This window comes from Candida pseudojiufengensis (assembly GCF_024610245.1).
Source record: "Candida pseudojiufengensis strain CBS 10847 chromosome Unknown scaffold3, whole genome shotgun sequence".
Lineage (NCBI taxonomy): Eukaryota > Fungi > Ascomycota > Pichiomycetes > Serinales > Debaryomycetaceae > Lodderomyces > Lodderomyces pseudojiufengensis.
Window position 1 is genome coordinate 564,117 of NW_026261523.1, and position 12,719 is coordinate 576,835.

Genomic DNA, 12,719 nt, shown 5'->3' on the forward strand with positions numbered 1-12,719 from the left:
ATCGTCTTTCATTTATTATGTACATATTTTTCTTCAAAAATTTTTGGATAATCATTTGAATTTCCTTTAAAATCTTTTGGATCAATTATAAACATTTTTCTTTCTTCTTTTAATCTAAATTGAACCATTTTTAATAATGAATAAATAACATTTAATACCGGAACATTAACATTATTTTCTTTAGCTATACGTATTGGATTGCCCAATATAATTTCTAATTCCATTAATTGATTTTTTCTTGCATCTATACACATTGATGGAGAATAAAAAAACCCATCACCAATATGTAAAAATTTTTCAATTTTACTTTCATCACATTCAATTCCAACACTTTTTGCAATAGCTATTACTTCTTTCATTGCAGGTAATATGATTTCTTCATTGGCATTATTTATTTGAATTCTTGTTACATCTAAATTAACTAATGCAGTAACTGTATTAAAAGCAGAATTATAAATTAATTTTTCCCATCTTGTTTTTTGAACATTAGGATCTTGTTTTATATCATTTAAGCCAGGATTATGATATATTGAAATAAATTCATTTATCTTGTCTTGGGATTCAGGATGTATAGGAGGATTTTTAAAATCTCCTAAAAATACAGAATCTAATCCTTTATTTTCAACATGTCCATTATAATATGTACTACCAATTAAACTTACACCTGATAATATTAAATTTTGGGGAAATTTTTCTATCATTGGTTGTTCAATATTTATACCATTTTGTAATAATATTATAACTTCTTTACCAGTTTTTAAAGCAGGTTCAATAATTTCTTCACAAGTTATTGGACCATCTGGTATATTTTTTGTAGTTAATAAAATATAATCAAATGGACCATATTTTTCAAGTGCATCATCAACTGATTTTGCTAAATTATGAGGTTTCCAATTTTTTAATTTCCCATAAGTACATGAATCAATTGAATAACCTTGGTTTTTAATTAATTCATAATCTGATCTTACTATTAATGTTACTTCTGATTTATTATTATGAGTTAATGATAATGCAGAAATTGTTCCAACACCTCCAGAACCTATTATAAGAACTTTTGGTTTACCCATTTCGATTAGTTATTTCTATTTGTAGTTTAATATGAATTGATAAGTTTCTCAAGCTATATGGATCTCATTTGTTGATTATTACTCACTGTTTGGAAATTGATGAAATTTTAAAACTCGCTAAGCGGAATTTCTCAATCTTTTTTTCATTACACAAAATCATTATCATTTTCCGAGATCTGCGTAATTAATGCCAAATTGAATCATCAAGTTTTTAACCAACTTAGTTTCAAAAGGTTGGTGACAAACATTATATACGACCCTCTATACAGAAGAATCGAGTGTAAAGTTTATGACAAACCAACTAGACTAAGTTATCATTGAGCAGTGCTCAATATTTGATCAATTTTAGCCATCAATTTATGAAATTTAAAATGTGAAATAAATTTAGATATCAAAATTAAATTTAAATATAAATTATTTAAATTTTGATTAATTTTCAATTTTTTTTTAAAAAGTTTTAAAAATTTAAATTCCTTATCTATAATTTCATTAATTTTATTTAATACCAAATCAAATTTTTGTCTTGTTACATTTCTTGAATCAAATTTTTCAAAGTTATAATTTTCCAGTAATGAAATAAATTTATTCCACCCGTTATCAATTGATGTTTTTAAACCTTGTGCTTTAAACAAATTATTTTTATTATTGATATGAAATTCATAAAATCTTGAATCAATATTTGGTGTAGTTAATATCGGTACATGATAAATTAAATTTAATTTATAATTTGTTTCACACCAATTTCTTAAAATATTTGAAGCTAATAATGGCATACTTTTAAACGAGTTATGAATTGAAGAAGAAGTATATACTGTTTCATTACTTCCCAAGTTACTTTGAAGAAAATTAATCGATCCAACTAATGTATTTGGTAAAAAAATTGGAATTTGTCTTAGAGCAAATGTTTTCCTTCTTGCCATTATTAAATTTTCTTTAGTTGATAATGAACTTACTTGATTGTTATTTGCAAAAAATACAGGCTTAGTCCATGGTATAGTATCATTTAAATTCATATCATAAATTAATTTATTATCATTACAATAAATTAAATGATAAGTTCCCTTACGACCTCTTCTTAAATTAAATTGATATTCAACTTTATAACCAGTGAATGGAACATTGGGACTAGTGATACATGATTGTGATTGATCAGGTAACGACTGAATGAATTTAAATAATGAAATGAATGAAACTATTACAGACAATTTCATTAATTTTGCAGACCAAAATAAAAAATTTCAAAACATTATTTTTTCGCAGCCAAATTTAAAACAATCGAGTTAACATTTTCTAATCTAAGATTTCTATACACACGTAGAAACAAACTTTTAATAACTTACTAAACCTATAAACCCAAAAACTTACTTCAAAATAGAATCAAACCCAACAGCCAAAGTCATACCTAAAACAATATCAAACATACCTCTATTTTCTTGACCTTTAAAAATTTCATTATCTTCATATATTGTAATCCAACCTAATTTATTTTCATCTGGTAAATCATCTTGAGTATTTTTCAGATAATATAATCCATCACTTCCATTAAAATATTTTGTTGGAGGATCATCAATTGATTGATTATTCAGTATAAAATCATCGTTATTATTGTTATTATAAGTAATTGATGTCTTTTTTGAAAATTGATCTTGTTGATTTTTAGCCATTTGAATAAACAGTTTTTTAACTCTATTTTCAAATGGTCTGAACATACTTAAAACAGGAGGAAACAATTTAGAATCATTTAAATAAATACTTTTTGGATTTGATTCTTTATATTTGCAATGCTTTCTTGAATTAATATAATTTTGATGAAAATATATATTTCTTTTATTTATTAATTTATATTCTTCATCTTGAACATTATTTGATGAATTCGATCTTTTCAATTTTCCCCTCATCTGATTAATTTTACTTATTCTAACTCTTGGAATTGATCCAACATTCCATGAATTACCCTTTAGATCCTTTATTTCATAATTTTTGAAATATTGAGAAGAATTCATTCTTAAATTTTCATAGGGAAAAAATTCATCATTTATTGGCAGTTGAAAAGTAAAACCATTAAAAATTGTTAAATCTTCATATTTTTCAATATTACCTTCTTCATTTATAAATTTATCTTTTGGTATACTGAAAATAAATTGACCACCATCTTTTTTTGATTTTTTTGTAATTTTCATGAAAGATTTATTTGTTATTGATTGATCAATTGAATTTGAATCTTTAAATATTAAAGTATATCCATCTATTGAATTGATTTTTGAATTTTCCTTATCTGAGTTATTACTAACTTCAATATAAAAACCTGGTCCATTTCTACATAGAACATGTTTCGATCCTGGATTTGTTGTGAGGTACAAGTCTTTACCAAATTTTAAAATATGATATTTCCAAAATGGAGGTGGATTTTGTTGTGTAGGATAATCAAGCGATTCAGGTGGAGTTATTTGAGTAAAAGGGTCTAGTACTGGCGATTGATTTTGTGAGTGTTGAATAACATCTTCCTCTATTTTATATTTATGTTGGTCTGGTTTCGGTGACTTTTCAGGTGATAATAATTTGGAACTAGTTGATCTTTTAAAAGAATTGAATTTCAGACTTAAATTACCAAAATTATTTATGGACATCCTTTTCATTTTACTGGTTAATATAGTAGATTCTTCAAGCGCAGTAGGTTCTTTTGCCTTATCTTTAGTTTCTTCGTACACTAAATCTGGTGGTGGTTTCCTTCTCACAGAATTACTTCTTGAACTCAAGTTTAAACCATTTATTGATGTAGGAGATTTAAACGGATCATCAGAACTCTTTGAATCAGTATTGGAAGTATAATTTGACAAATTATCTTGTTTTGGTGTATCATAATCAGAAGTGAATTCATAATTGTTGAATACTGGAGTTTTATTATTTTCAAAAGTAGGACTTTGTATAAAATTTGGAGATTGATTTTCAGTTAATAATGGAGCATTTTCAAAATTTGAATCTGATTTTGAAGTTGATGAAAAAGAATTTAGGATCTTATTTATTGAATTTTGTTGTTCAGTATTATAAATATTTATATGATTTTGATGTTGCAGTATCAACTGATCTTTGTAATCTTCTAATGATATACTACTATTGGTTGCACTTGAGCTGTAAATTGAATTCATAGGTGAATCATTTAAGTAATGTTTGTTGAAAGAATCTCATGTAGGTATAATGTGGCTGTATTAATTGAAAATTATAAATAAAAAATATCCGACAATATTCAAAAGTCCGACACAGACTCTTGGTAGCTTCAAAATCAGACAGATTTAAGTAAATCATTAAATTTTTTACATAGTAATCATAAGTCTGGGGAGGTAGAAGTGTTTTCTTCTCTTGAATCAAATGGTCTTTTTTGAAATTTGACAATTCAGCTGTACTTGATTCAATAGACTCTATAACGTAAAAATCAGTAGATTGATCAGACTTGTTCGTGTAACGCGTTAGTCCAAATTTTTTTCGTCTCGATCGAGGACTTCCCTTTTTGTGATGAAATTGATTAACGCTTCTATCTATCATGTAGAACCACTTTTTATATAAACACTAAAAAAATTTAAAATTTCATATTGCTACAAATTATAAAAATGCAGAATTTTAATTCAATCATTGAATAAATTGTTCAATTTCCTGAATCATGATTGATCTTGAAGAAAATAATCCATTAATACCACCATCACAAATAGATACAGATAATGAAGGTTCAATATATGGTCATGATTTATATTGTCCAAATCCAAGACAAATTTTTAAAATTTGTACAAATTTAAAATATTTAATTGATAAAATTATCCCAATTTTATTTGATGAAACAGAAATAACAAAACCAGATTCATCAATTTTAAATGAAAAAGTTTTAGATTTAGTATATAAAGCTGCAGGTGGAAAAGGAAATGGTGAACAAGGCACATCATCAAAAAAATATCAAGCTTGTTTAATTTTTTGTTTATTAAAAGTTTGTGGTTGGTATTGGCAACAAAGTGAATTTGAATTATATGATAATGAATTATTTAGTTTAAGAGCTGTTTGTGCTCAAATTTTAGCTTCCAAGATAATTGAGAGGGAACAAGATGATAAATATTTATTTTTAAGTATGCTTTGTCATAGATATACTATTTGTTTAAATGGTAAAAATTCAACTCCTATAAGTGCTTTGGAGCTAGCTGTTGATATGCATTCAACTATAGTTATTTCTTCATCTGGTTATCAAAGATGTATAAAATGGTTATGGAGAGGTTGGATTATACAATCTTCAAATGATCCTCATTCTTATGTATTATATAAAGGAATTGCATCAAATTCAATAAGAACTCATTTTGATCCTGCAAGAATTAAAACTCCATATTATCAAAATATTTTAGAAATTTTTTTTAGTATTGTTTATTTATTATTATATACAATAATTTTAAATACTCATTCAACAAATTTTGCAGATTTAGATATTTTTGAAATAATATTTTATTTATTTACTTTAGGTTTTATTATTGATGAATTTATAAAATTTTATCATGTTGGTTTGAATTATTTAGGATTTTGGAATGCTTTTAATGATTCAATGTATGTTATTATTGTATCTGCTGTTGTATTTAGAATTTTAAGTATTTCAAATCATGGAGCTTTAAGAAATAGATATGATGAAATGTCTTATAGATTATTAAGTTGTGCTGCTCCAATGATGTGGTCAAGACTTTTGTTATATTTAGATGCTCAAAAATTTTTTGGTGCAATGTTAGTTGTATTAAAAGTTATGATGAAAGAATCAATTTTATTTTTTGTCTTATTATTTGTTATTATTGCTGGATTTTTACAGGGTTTTATTGGTTTAGATGCTTCTGATGGAGAAAATGAAGCCACCAAGAAAATATTAATTTCTTTATTAAAAGTTGTTATTGGAAGTGCTTCATTTGATGAAATGGGAAAATTAGTACCACCATATGCTTCTATATTATATTATAGTTATTCATTTTTATTTTCAGTAATATTAATGAATATATTAATTGCTTTATATTCAACTGCTTATGCAGCAGTTGTTGAAAATGCAACTGATGAATATTTAGCATTAGTAGCTCAAAAAACTTTAAGATATATAAGAGCTCCAGATACAAATACCTATGTTCCACCATTAAATATAATTGAAGTTATTATAACTCCATTAAGTTGGATATTACCTCCATTAACTTATAAAGATATAAATTATTATGTAATGATGATATTATATTCTCCTTTATTGTTATATATAACAACTGAAGAGTTATCGACAGCAAGAAGAATTACATATAATAGATATAAAGGATTACCAGATGATGCAAATGAAAATGATACGGAATGGGATTTAACAGATGGATTTGGAGAATTAAATGATAATAATACCACAAGAAATAGTACACCATATGAAGAAATTAGAGAAAGAAATTCTCAAGTAAATGAAGAATTAAGAATTCAAAGAGAAGCAGAAAGACAAGATGATGAATTTCTTTATAATATGTCGGGTTTTGAAAAAGATATTGAAAAAGTTATAAAACCTGTTAAAAAAGCAAGTGAAGTTGGATTAAATTGGGAATTTTATGATTTATTTAAAAAAATTGATAAATTAACTGAATTAGTTGAAACTGTTGTTAGTGAAAATAAAGAATTAAAACAAAAATTGGAAAATAAATAGGATTTAGGATGTTTTTATAGTAGTTTTATATAGTAAAACACGGTTATATAAAAAAACTACTATAGTTGTAACTAATTAAGTATTATACAGTACAATTCTCGTTTATTATGTATTTATGGATTTGTAACAAAATACACTACCACTCTAATGCAATATTTTTTTATTCAATTACATCAGTTTTAAAAGCTTGGGAATAAATGAATAACGTGTTTTATGAAATGAAATTCTGGTCAACTAATCAGCATGAACAAGCCGAATAATCTATTCTATACCGTAATACTTTACTCTTCAATTAAATAGTGAATATATGATGAAAACTTTCGTGTTCATACTTTAAAAGAAAAATTTACCCAAGTAAAATTAGTGAGAAAAAAATTACTCTAATACAAATGTAATACACATACAATAATTAATTATACGTTTAAGTAATTTCAATCAAAAGTTTTTTTTATCATACAAGTAGTATAAAATCATACGAATATACATACAATTAACGACTTCAGAATCCAGGATCTACTATAGTCACCATGTCTACTCGAACAAGTAGAAACGGGAATAATAAGAATAATAGTGGTACCAACAAAAATTCTACAACAAAATTTAAACTTGGAGATAATATTCATTTTGAAGTTTCAAATGGTTCAACTTCAACCAATACCAACAATAATCTGAATAATAGTAGTAATAAACCATCTACAACTAATTCAAATGTATCAAATCAATTACAGAATTCATCTGTCAATGACAATGTTGATTCAAAACAGAAGAAAAAGAAGAAATCCAAAGGCAAGAATCCTACTACAAAGATTTCAACTTCACAAGCTCATTTGAATAATCCAGATGATGATTATCCTACTTCAAGAGTTATTAAACAAGCTTCAAATGGGGATGTAATTGTTGAAAGAATGGATGAAGAGGGAGAAAAAGAAGAAGAATTTGAAGAAGATGGCGATGAATATGAAGAAGATGAAGATCAGGATGAAGAGGTTAACAATCATCAAAAAAACCCGTCAAATCATCACCACCATCATCATCATAATCATCCACAAAGTAATAACAACACTAAAAATCTGAATAAAACTAGTAATAGTCATACATCAAACAATCATAGTACTAGAAAAAATAGTCAAGATGCACATAATAGTTTATGGGATTCAGCTTCAATTGAAGAACAAGAAAAACTAAAAGAATTTTGGGAATCTCTAGCGGAATCTCAAAAATTAGAACTTGTTAAAATTGATAAACAATCAATAATGAAAATGTTTAAAAATGAAACAAGACAACATTTACAACAATTATCTCAACAACTGAATAGTAGTATATCAAGTAATAATTCAAATAATTGTGCATGTAAATATTGTGGAAGACGAAATAATATTATTGAAGAAGAATTAGAAAGTATTTATGATAATCATTTTGATGATATAATTGATTTTATTCATGAAGTTCGAGATATAAATGATTTAAATGCATTACCAGGTCTTTTATTTGGAGGATTTCATATGTTAGAAGAAGAAAGAAGATTACAAAAACGAAAAAATACTCATATTGAAAATTTAGAAATGGCTAAAAATTCAAATCAACGTAATCAATCTCAAATTGAAGAAATTAGATCTCAAATGGATAAATTAAAAATGGGACCTAAAACTGTTCAACAGAGTAATGTAACAAATGATTCAAAACCTGTGAGTAATTCAAATCAACAACAACAACAACAAACCAAGAGTCAAGTTACAATGAAACCTCACGCGAATGTTCAAATTAGTGCTACATTTCAAAGTTCAAATCCAGCTGAAACTCAATTATTTAATAAATTACTTGATCCTAAATTATTTGAAGCTCTAGAAAGTCTAGATTTACAAAAAATGAAAGAAGTTTCTCATTTTGATCCAAAAAATGCTGCACATATTAATATGTTAGAAAAAGCTGGATCATTAAGAGAAATTGTTCGTGATTTACATAGTGTAGATCGAAATCATTTGGAAAAGGGAATGTCATATGTTCAAAATATGGGGAAATTTTTTTCAAATATTGCTAATTTAAATCCTAATAATCCTGAAGATGCAGAAAAAATTATGGCTGGTCAAATGAATGAACAATTTAATCAAGGTTTATCATCTTTTGCTGAAGATTTATTAAAAAATGATGGTGATTCATTTATTAGTATGATGGAAGCACTTTCTGAATCAAGATCTGCTCGTGAAGAATTATTAAAAGAAAAACCAACTGTTTTGAATCAATTACAACAACAACAGCAACAATTACAGCAACAACAGTTACAATTACAACAACAAAAGCAACAGCTTCAACAACAACATCAACAACAACAAGGACAGAACAAAGATGTTTCAACTTGGATTGAAGAAGATGATGACCACACTCATTATCACTGCACTCACCATCATCATCACCATCACGATGATGATGACGACTATGATGAAGACGATGAAGATGACTATGATTATGACGATGAAGAAGATGAAGACGACGATGATGATGATTTAGATGATGATGATTTAGATGACGATGATATGGATGATAAAGATGCAAGTGATACAGAATCTGAAATTTCAGAAGAAGAAAAAATGCAAGAAATTCGTCGTTTATTTTTAATTCAAGTTATTAAATTGTTTCAAGAAAGATTAAAAAGTGCTTATAAAGAAAAAGTATCTAAAGATAATACTCAAAAATTAATTCAAGAATTGGAAGAAGAAGAAAAAGCTAAAAAAGAACGTGAAGCTAAGAAATTGAAACAAAAGGAAAAAGCAAAGGAGAAGAAAAGATTACAGCAATTGGCCAAAGAAGAAGAAAAGAGGAAAAAAGAAGAGGAAGCCAAAAAAGTTGAAGAACAATTAAAAGCACAACAAGAAAAGCTTAAATTGGAACAAAAGAGGAAAAAAGAAGAAGCCAAATTGAAACGTGAAGAAGAAAAGAAGAGGAAACTAGAAGAAACAAAGAGAAAAGAAGAAGAGCATAGAAAAAAAGTTGAAGCTCAAAGAAAACGTGAAGAAGAAGCTAAGAAATTAAAAGAGGAACGTCGTAAGAAAGCAGATGAAGAAAGAAGAGCTAAAGAAGAAGAAAGGAAACAAAAGGAATTATTGAAAAAGCAAAAAGAAGAAGAAAGAGAACGTTTAAGAATTGCTAGAGAAAAACAATTAGCTCAAGAAGAAGAAGCAAAATTAGCATCTGCTTCTGCTTCTTCTACTATTTTTGCAGAAAATTCAATTAGTCAAAAAAATTCAAATCCTTCTTCAATAGTGAATGATTTAGATGACGATCAGGATTTGGTTAGACAAATTGAAGAAGAAAAAGCCAAATTATTAAATGGAACAGCTATTCCTTCAGTTATTCCTCAACAGCAACAACCATTACCTCATTCTATTTATCAAACGAGACCAGGTTCACTTTCAAGTACTTCATCTTCGATAGCTTTAGGTCAACTTCCAACTAGTGCTCCTAATAATTCTTTGTCACATCAATCTCAACCATTAACCAATGATATTTCATCAAACTTTTTGAATCAATCAAATATCCTTTCACCTCAAACAGCACCAATTAATTTGTTCAATGGAATTTCAAATGCTAATCCTATATCAAATGTTTTACCTTTAAATAATAGTAATTCATTATCACCTTGGTCTGCAAAATCAAGATTGAATTCCATGTCAAATAATTCAGCACCACCTCCATTTTTATCTCAAGCAAGTTCAAGTGAATTGTCTAATGGACAACATCTTCAACAACAACAACCATTGCAAATACCACAACAACTTCAACAACAGCAACAACCACAGCAACCTCAACAATCACACGTTCAACCACAATCACAAACAAAATTTGCACCATTCAATTCATTTGAAGATCCAACAGTTAATGATCCTTTCATGCCAACTCCGTTAGCGGGAAACAATAATATTTGGAATTCGAATGCTGCACCAGCACCTTCAAATGGCGGTCCCAGAAGTTCATCAATTTGGGGTAGTACTTCAACTGCTGCATCCACTGAAACTCCATTTTTAAGTTCAAATATGAGATCAAATTCACTTTGGGGTAAAACCAATAATACAACTTCAGATAATAATAATAATGGTTTACTTTCTAATTTGAATACAAACAATAACAATAAACCAATTGGTAATAATATTGGAAATTCAAATGAGATTGAATTAATTCAATCAACAATCTATAATTGTTATCAATTATTATCAAATTCAAATCAATTAGAATTTGGTATAGTTTCATTATTATCTATATATCAAAATGTTAAAACTATTTTAAATAAACCTCAATTATCAATAAATCAATTATTAAATTATTGTCAATCAAATTCTTTATATCAATTTGATTTTATTTATGATGAATTTGGTAATGTTACTCATTTAAAAATTGGTTTAAATAATAATGGAGGAGGTTTTAAAAATTCATCTCCTCCAATTTTGTCAACGACTGATCAAAAACAGCAATCACAACCACCACAAGGTCAACAACAAAATCAACCTCAAAGTCAACAACAACAATTTGGTTCTCAAGCTGGTTTTGGAATTGGTCAAAATTCAACAACAACTGGTCCTCCACCTGGATTTAGAATTCCATCAGGTCAAAATGGTATTTGGAATTAAAAATCGTGCTAGTTTCAATTAGATTGAATTAAATTAAATTAAGCTCAATTGTTTAAAGTCTTTCTTGATGTATATTTTTGAAAATTTAAATCATTATTCTTGTTGTACTACACTTAGTTTCTTGAACATTTATCTCTACAATATTTACCACCGAAGCGATATCTCTTAGTCAATATTTCCTAGTGATGTAATTCAATAAGAGAGTATTTCCCTCAATATCATTAGATTTAAATAAATTTTACTCAAAAAAGATAAAGCCGATGAAAAAATAAAGTCTCAAAATCACACAACTCAAATATTCGTTACATATACGACGATCACAGTATAACCATAATCCAAGTCAAGTCTTAATCACATAGATCAATTACTTCAGTTCTTTTTGTTTTTTGATTTCTTCTATAGTTTTGAATATGATTACATTCAAAGGAGTGATAAGCAATATATAAAAATAACAAATATTTAGAACATTCAAACACACATAATTACTAGTCTCCAAATAAACACAAGGAGTAGTAATACTTTGTCATATTCAATTCTTTTCAGTCTACAATGTCAACAGAAATTACAAGAAGAAAATTAATAATAGTAGGAGATGGAGCATGTGGTAAAACTTCATTATTATATGTATTTACGTTAGGTGAATTTCCAACAGAATATCATCCAACAATATTTGAAAATTATGTAACAGATTGTAGAATTGATGGAAAACCAATACAATTAGCATTATGGGATACTGCAGGACAAGAAGAATATGAAAGATTAAGACCTTTAAGTTATAATAATTCAAATATTATATTAATTGCATTTGCTTTAGATACTCCTATATCTTTAGATAATACAAGAACTAAATGGGTTGAAGAAGTTAAAAAATATTGTCCAAATACTCCTTATTTATTATGTGGTTTAAAAAAGGATTTAAGACAAAATGCTAGTAATGCTAACATTAATTCTGATTTATCAAAAAATATAATAAATTTACAAAATCATATAAATAATACTAACAACGAACTAAATAAAGATCATTTTAATTATGGTAGAAGACAAACTGGATATGTTTCATATGAACAAGGTGAAGCAATGGCTAAACAAATTCATGCTAAAGCTTATATGGAAAGTTCTGCATTAACTGGTGAAGGTGTTGATGATATATTTGAATATGCTGTAAGAGTTAGTTTAATGCAATCTCAAAAATCAAATGATGGATGTTGTACAATATTGTGAAGTATTATGACTAAAAATTGAATTTAATAGCGTTTTTAAACTCAAGGCATTAAGATGGGTGAACATCCGATGCGTTTGAATTGAACTTCCCGACAATTAGAGTTGGATTGCAGTTTTGACCCTTGATTAGATTAA

At 26.9% G+C, this 12,719-nt stretch overlaps 5 protein-coding genes across 5 annotated transcripts; 3 read left to right on the plus strand and 2 right to left on the minus strand. All coding sequences in view use genetic code 12, as the record gives it.

Moving 5' to 3' along the window:
• Positions 1 to 8: 8 nt before the first annotated feature.
• On the minus strand, positions 9 to 1,067 carry KGF55_000690 (uncharacterized protein; the record flags this gene model as incomplete). The annotated part of the gene is made up of 1 exon (XM_051760987.1): positions 9 to 1,067. One exon carries the CDS (start codon positions 1,065 to 1,067, stop codon positions 9 to 11), a length of 1,059 nt encoding a protein of 352 aa, XP_051616635.1.
• Positions 1,068 to 1,381: 314 nt separating this feature from the next.
• Positions 1,382 to 4,213, minus strand: KGF55_000691 (uncharacterized protein; the record flags this gene model as incomplete). The annotated part of the gene is made up of 2 exons (XM_051760988.1): positions 1,382 to 2,192; positions 2,433 to 4,213. The coding sequence occupies 2 exons, from the start codon at positions 4,211 to 4,213 to the stop codon at positions 1,382 to 1,384; spliced, it is 2,592 nt and encodes an 863-aa protein (XP_051616636.1).
• Positions 4,214 to 4,722: 509 nt separating this feature from the next.
• YVC1 (Yvc1p) lies at positions 4,723 to 6,744 on the plus strand (the record flags this gene model as incomplete). Its single annotated transcript, XM_051760989.1, has 1 exon — positions 4,723 to 6,744. The coding sequence occupies one exon, from the start codon at positions 4,723 to 4,725 to the stop codon at positions 6,742 to 6,744; it is 2,022 nt and encodes a 673-aa protein (XP_051616637.1).
• Positions 6,745 to 7,271: 527 nt separating this feature from the next.
• KGF55_000693 (uncharacterized protein) lies at positions 7,272 to 11,363 on the plus strand (the record flags this gene model as incomplete). Its single annotated transcript, XM_051760990.1, has 1 exon — positions 7,272 to 11,363. The coding sequence occupies one exon, from the start codon at positions 7,272 to 7,274 to the stop codon at positions 11,361 to 11,363; it is 4,092 nt and encodes a 1,363-aa protein (XP_051616638.1).
• A 549-nt stretch (positions 11,364 to 11,912) lies between these two features.
• Positions 11,913 to 12,584, plus strand: RHO2 (Rho family GTPase; the record flags this gene model as incomplete). Its single annotated transcript, XM_051760991.1, has 1 exon — positions 11,913 to 12,584. One exon carries the CDS (start codon positions 11,913 to 11,915, stop codon positions 12,582 to 12,584), a length of 672 nt encoding a protein of 223 aa, XP_051616639.1.
• Positions 12,585 to 12,719: the final 135 nt, after the last annotated feature.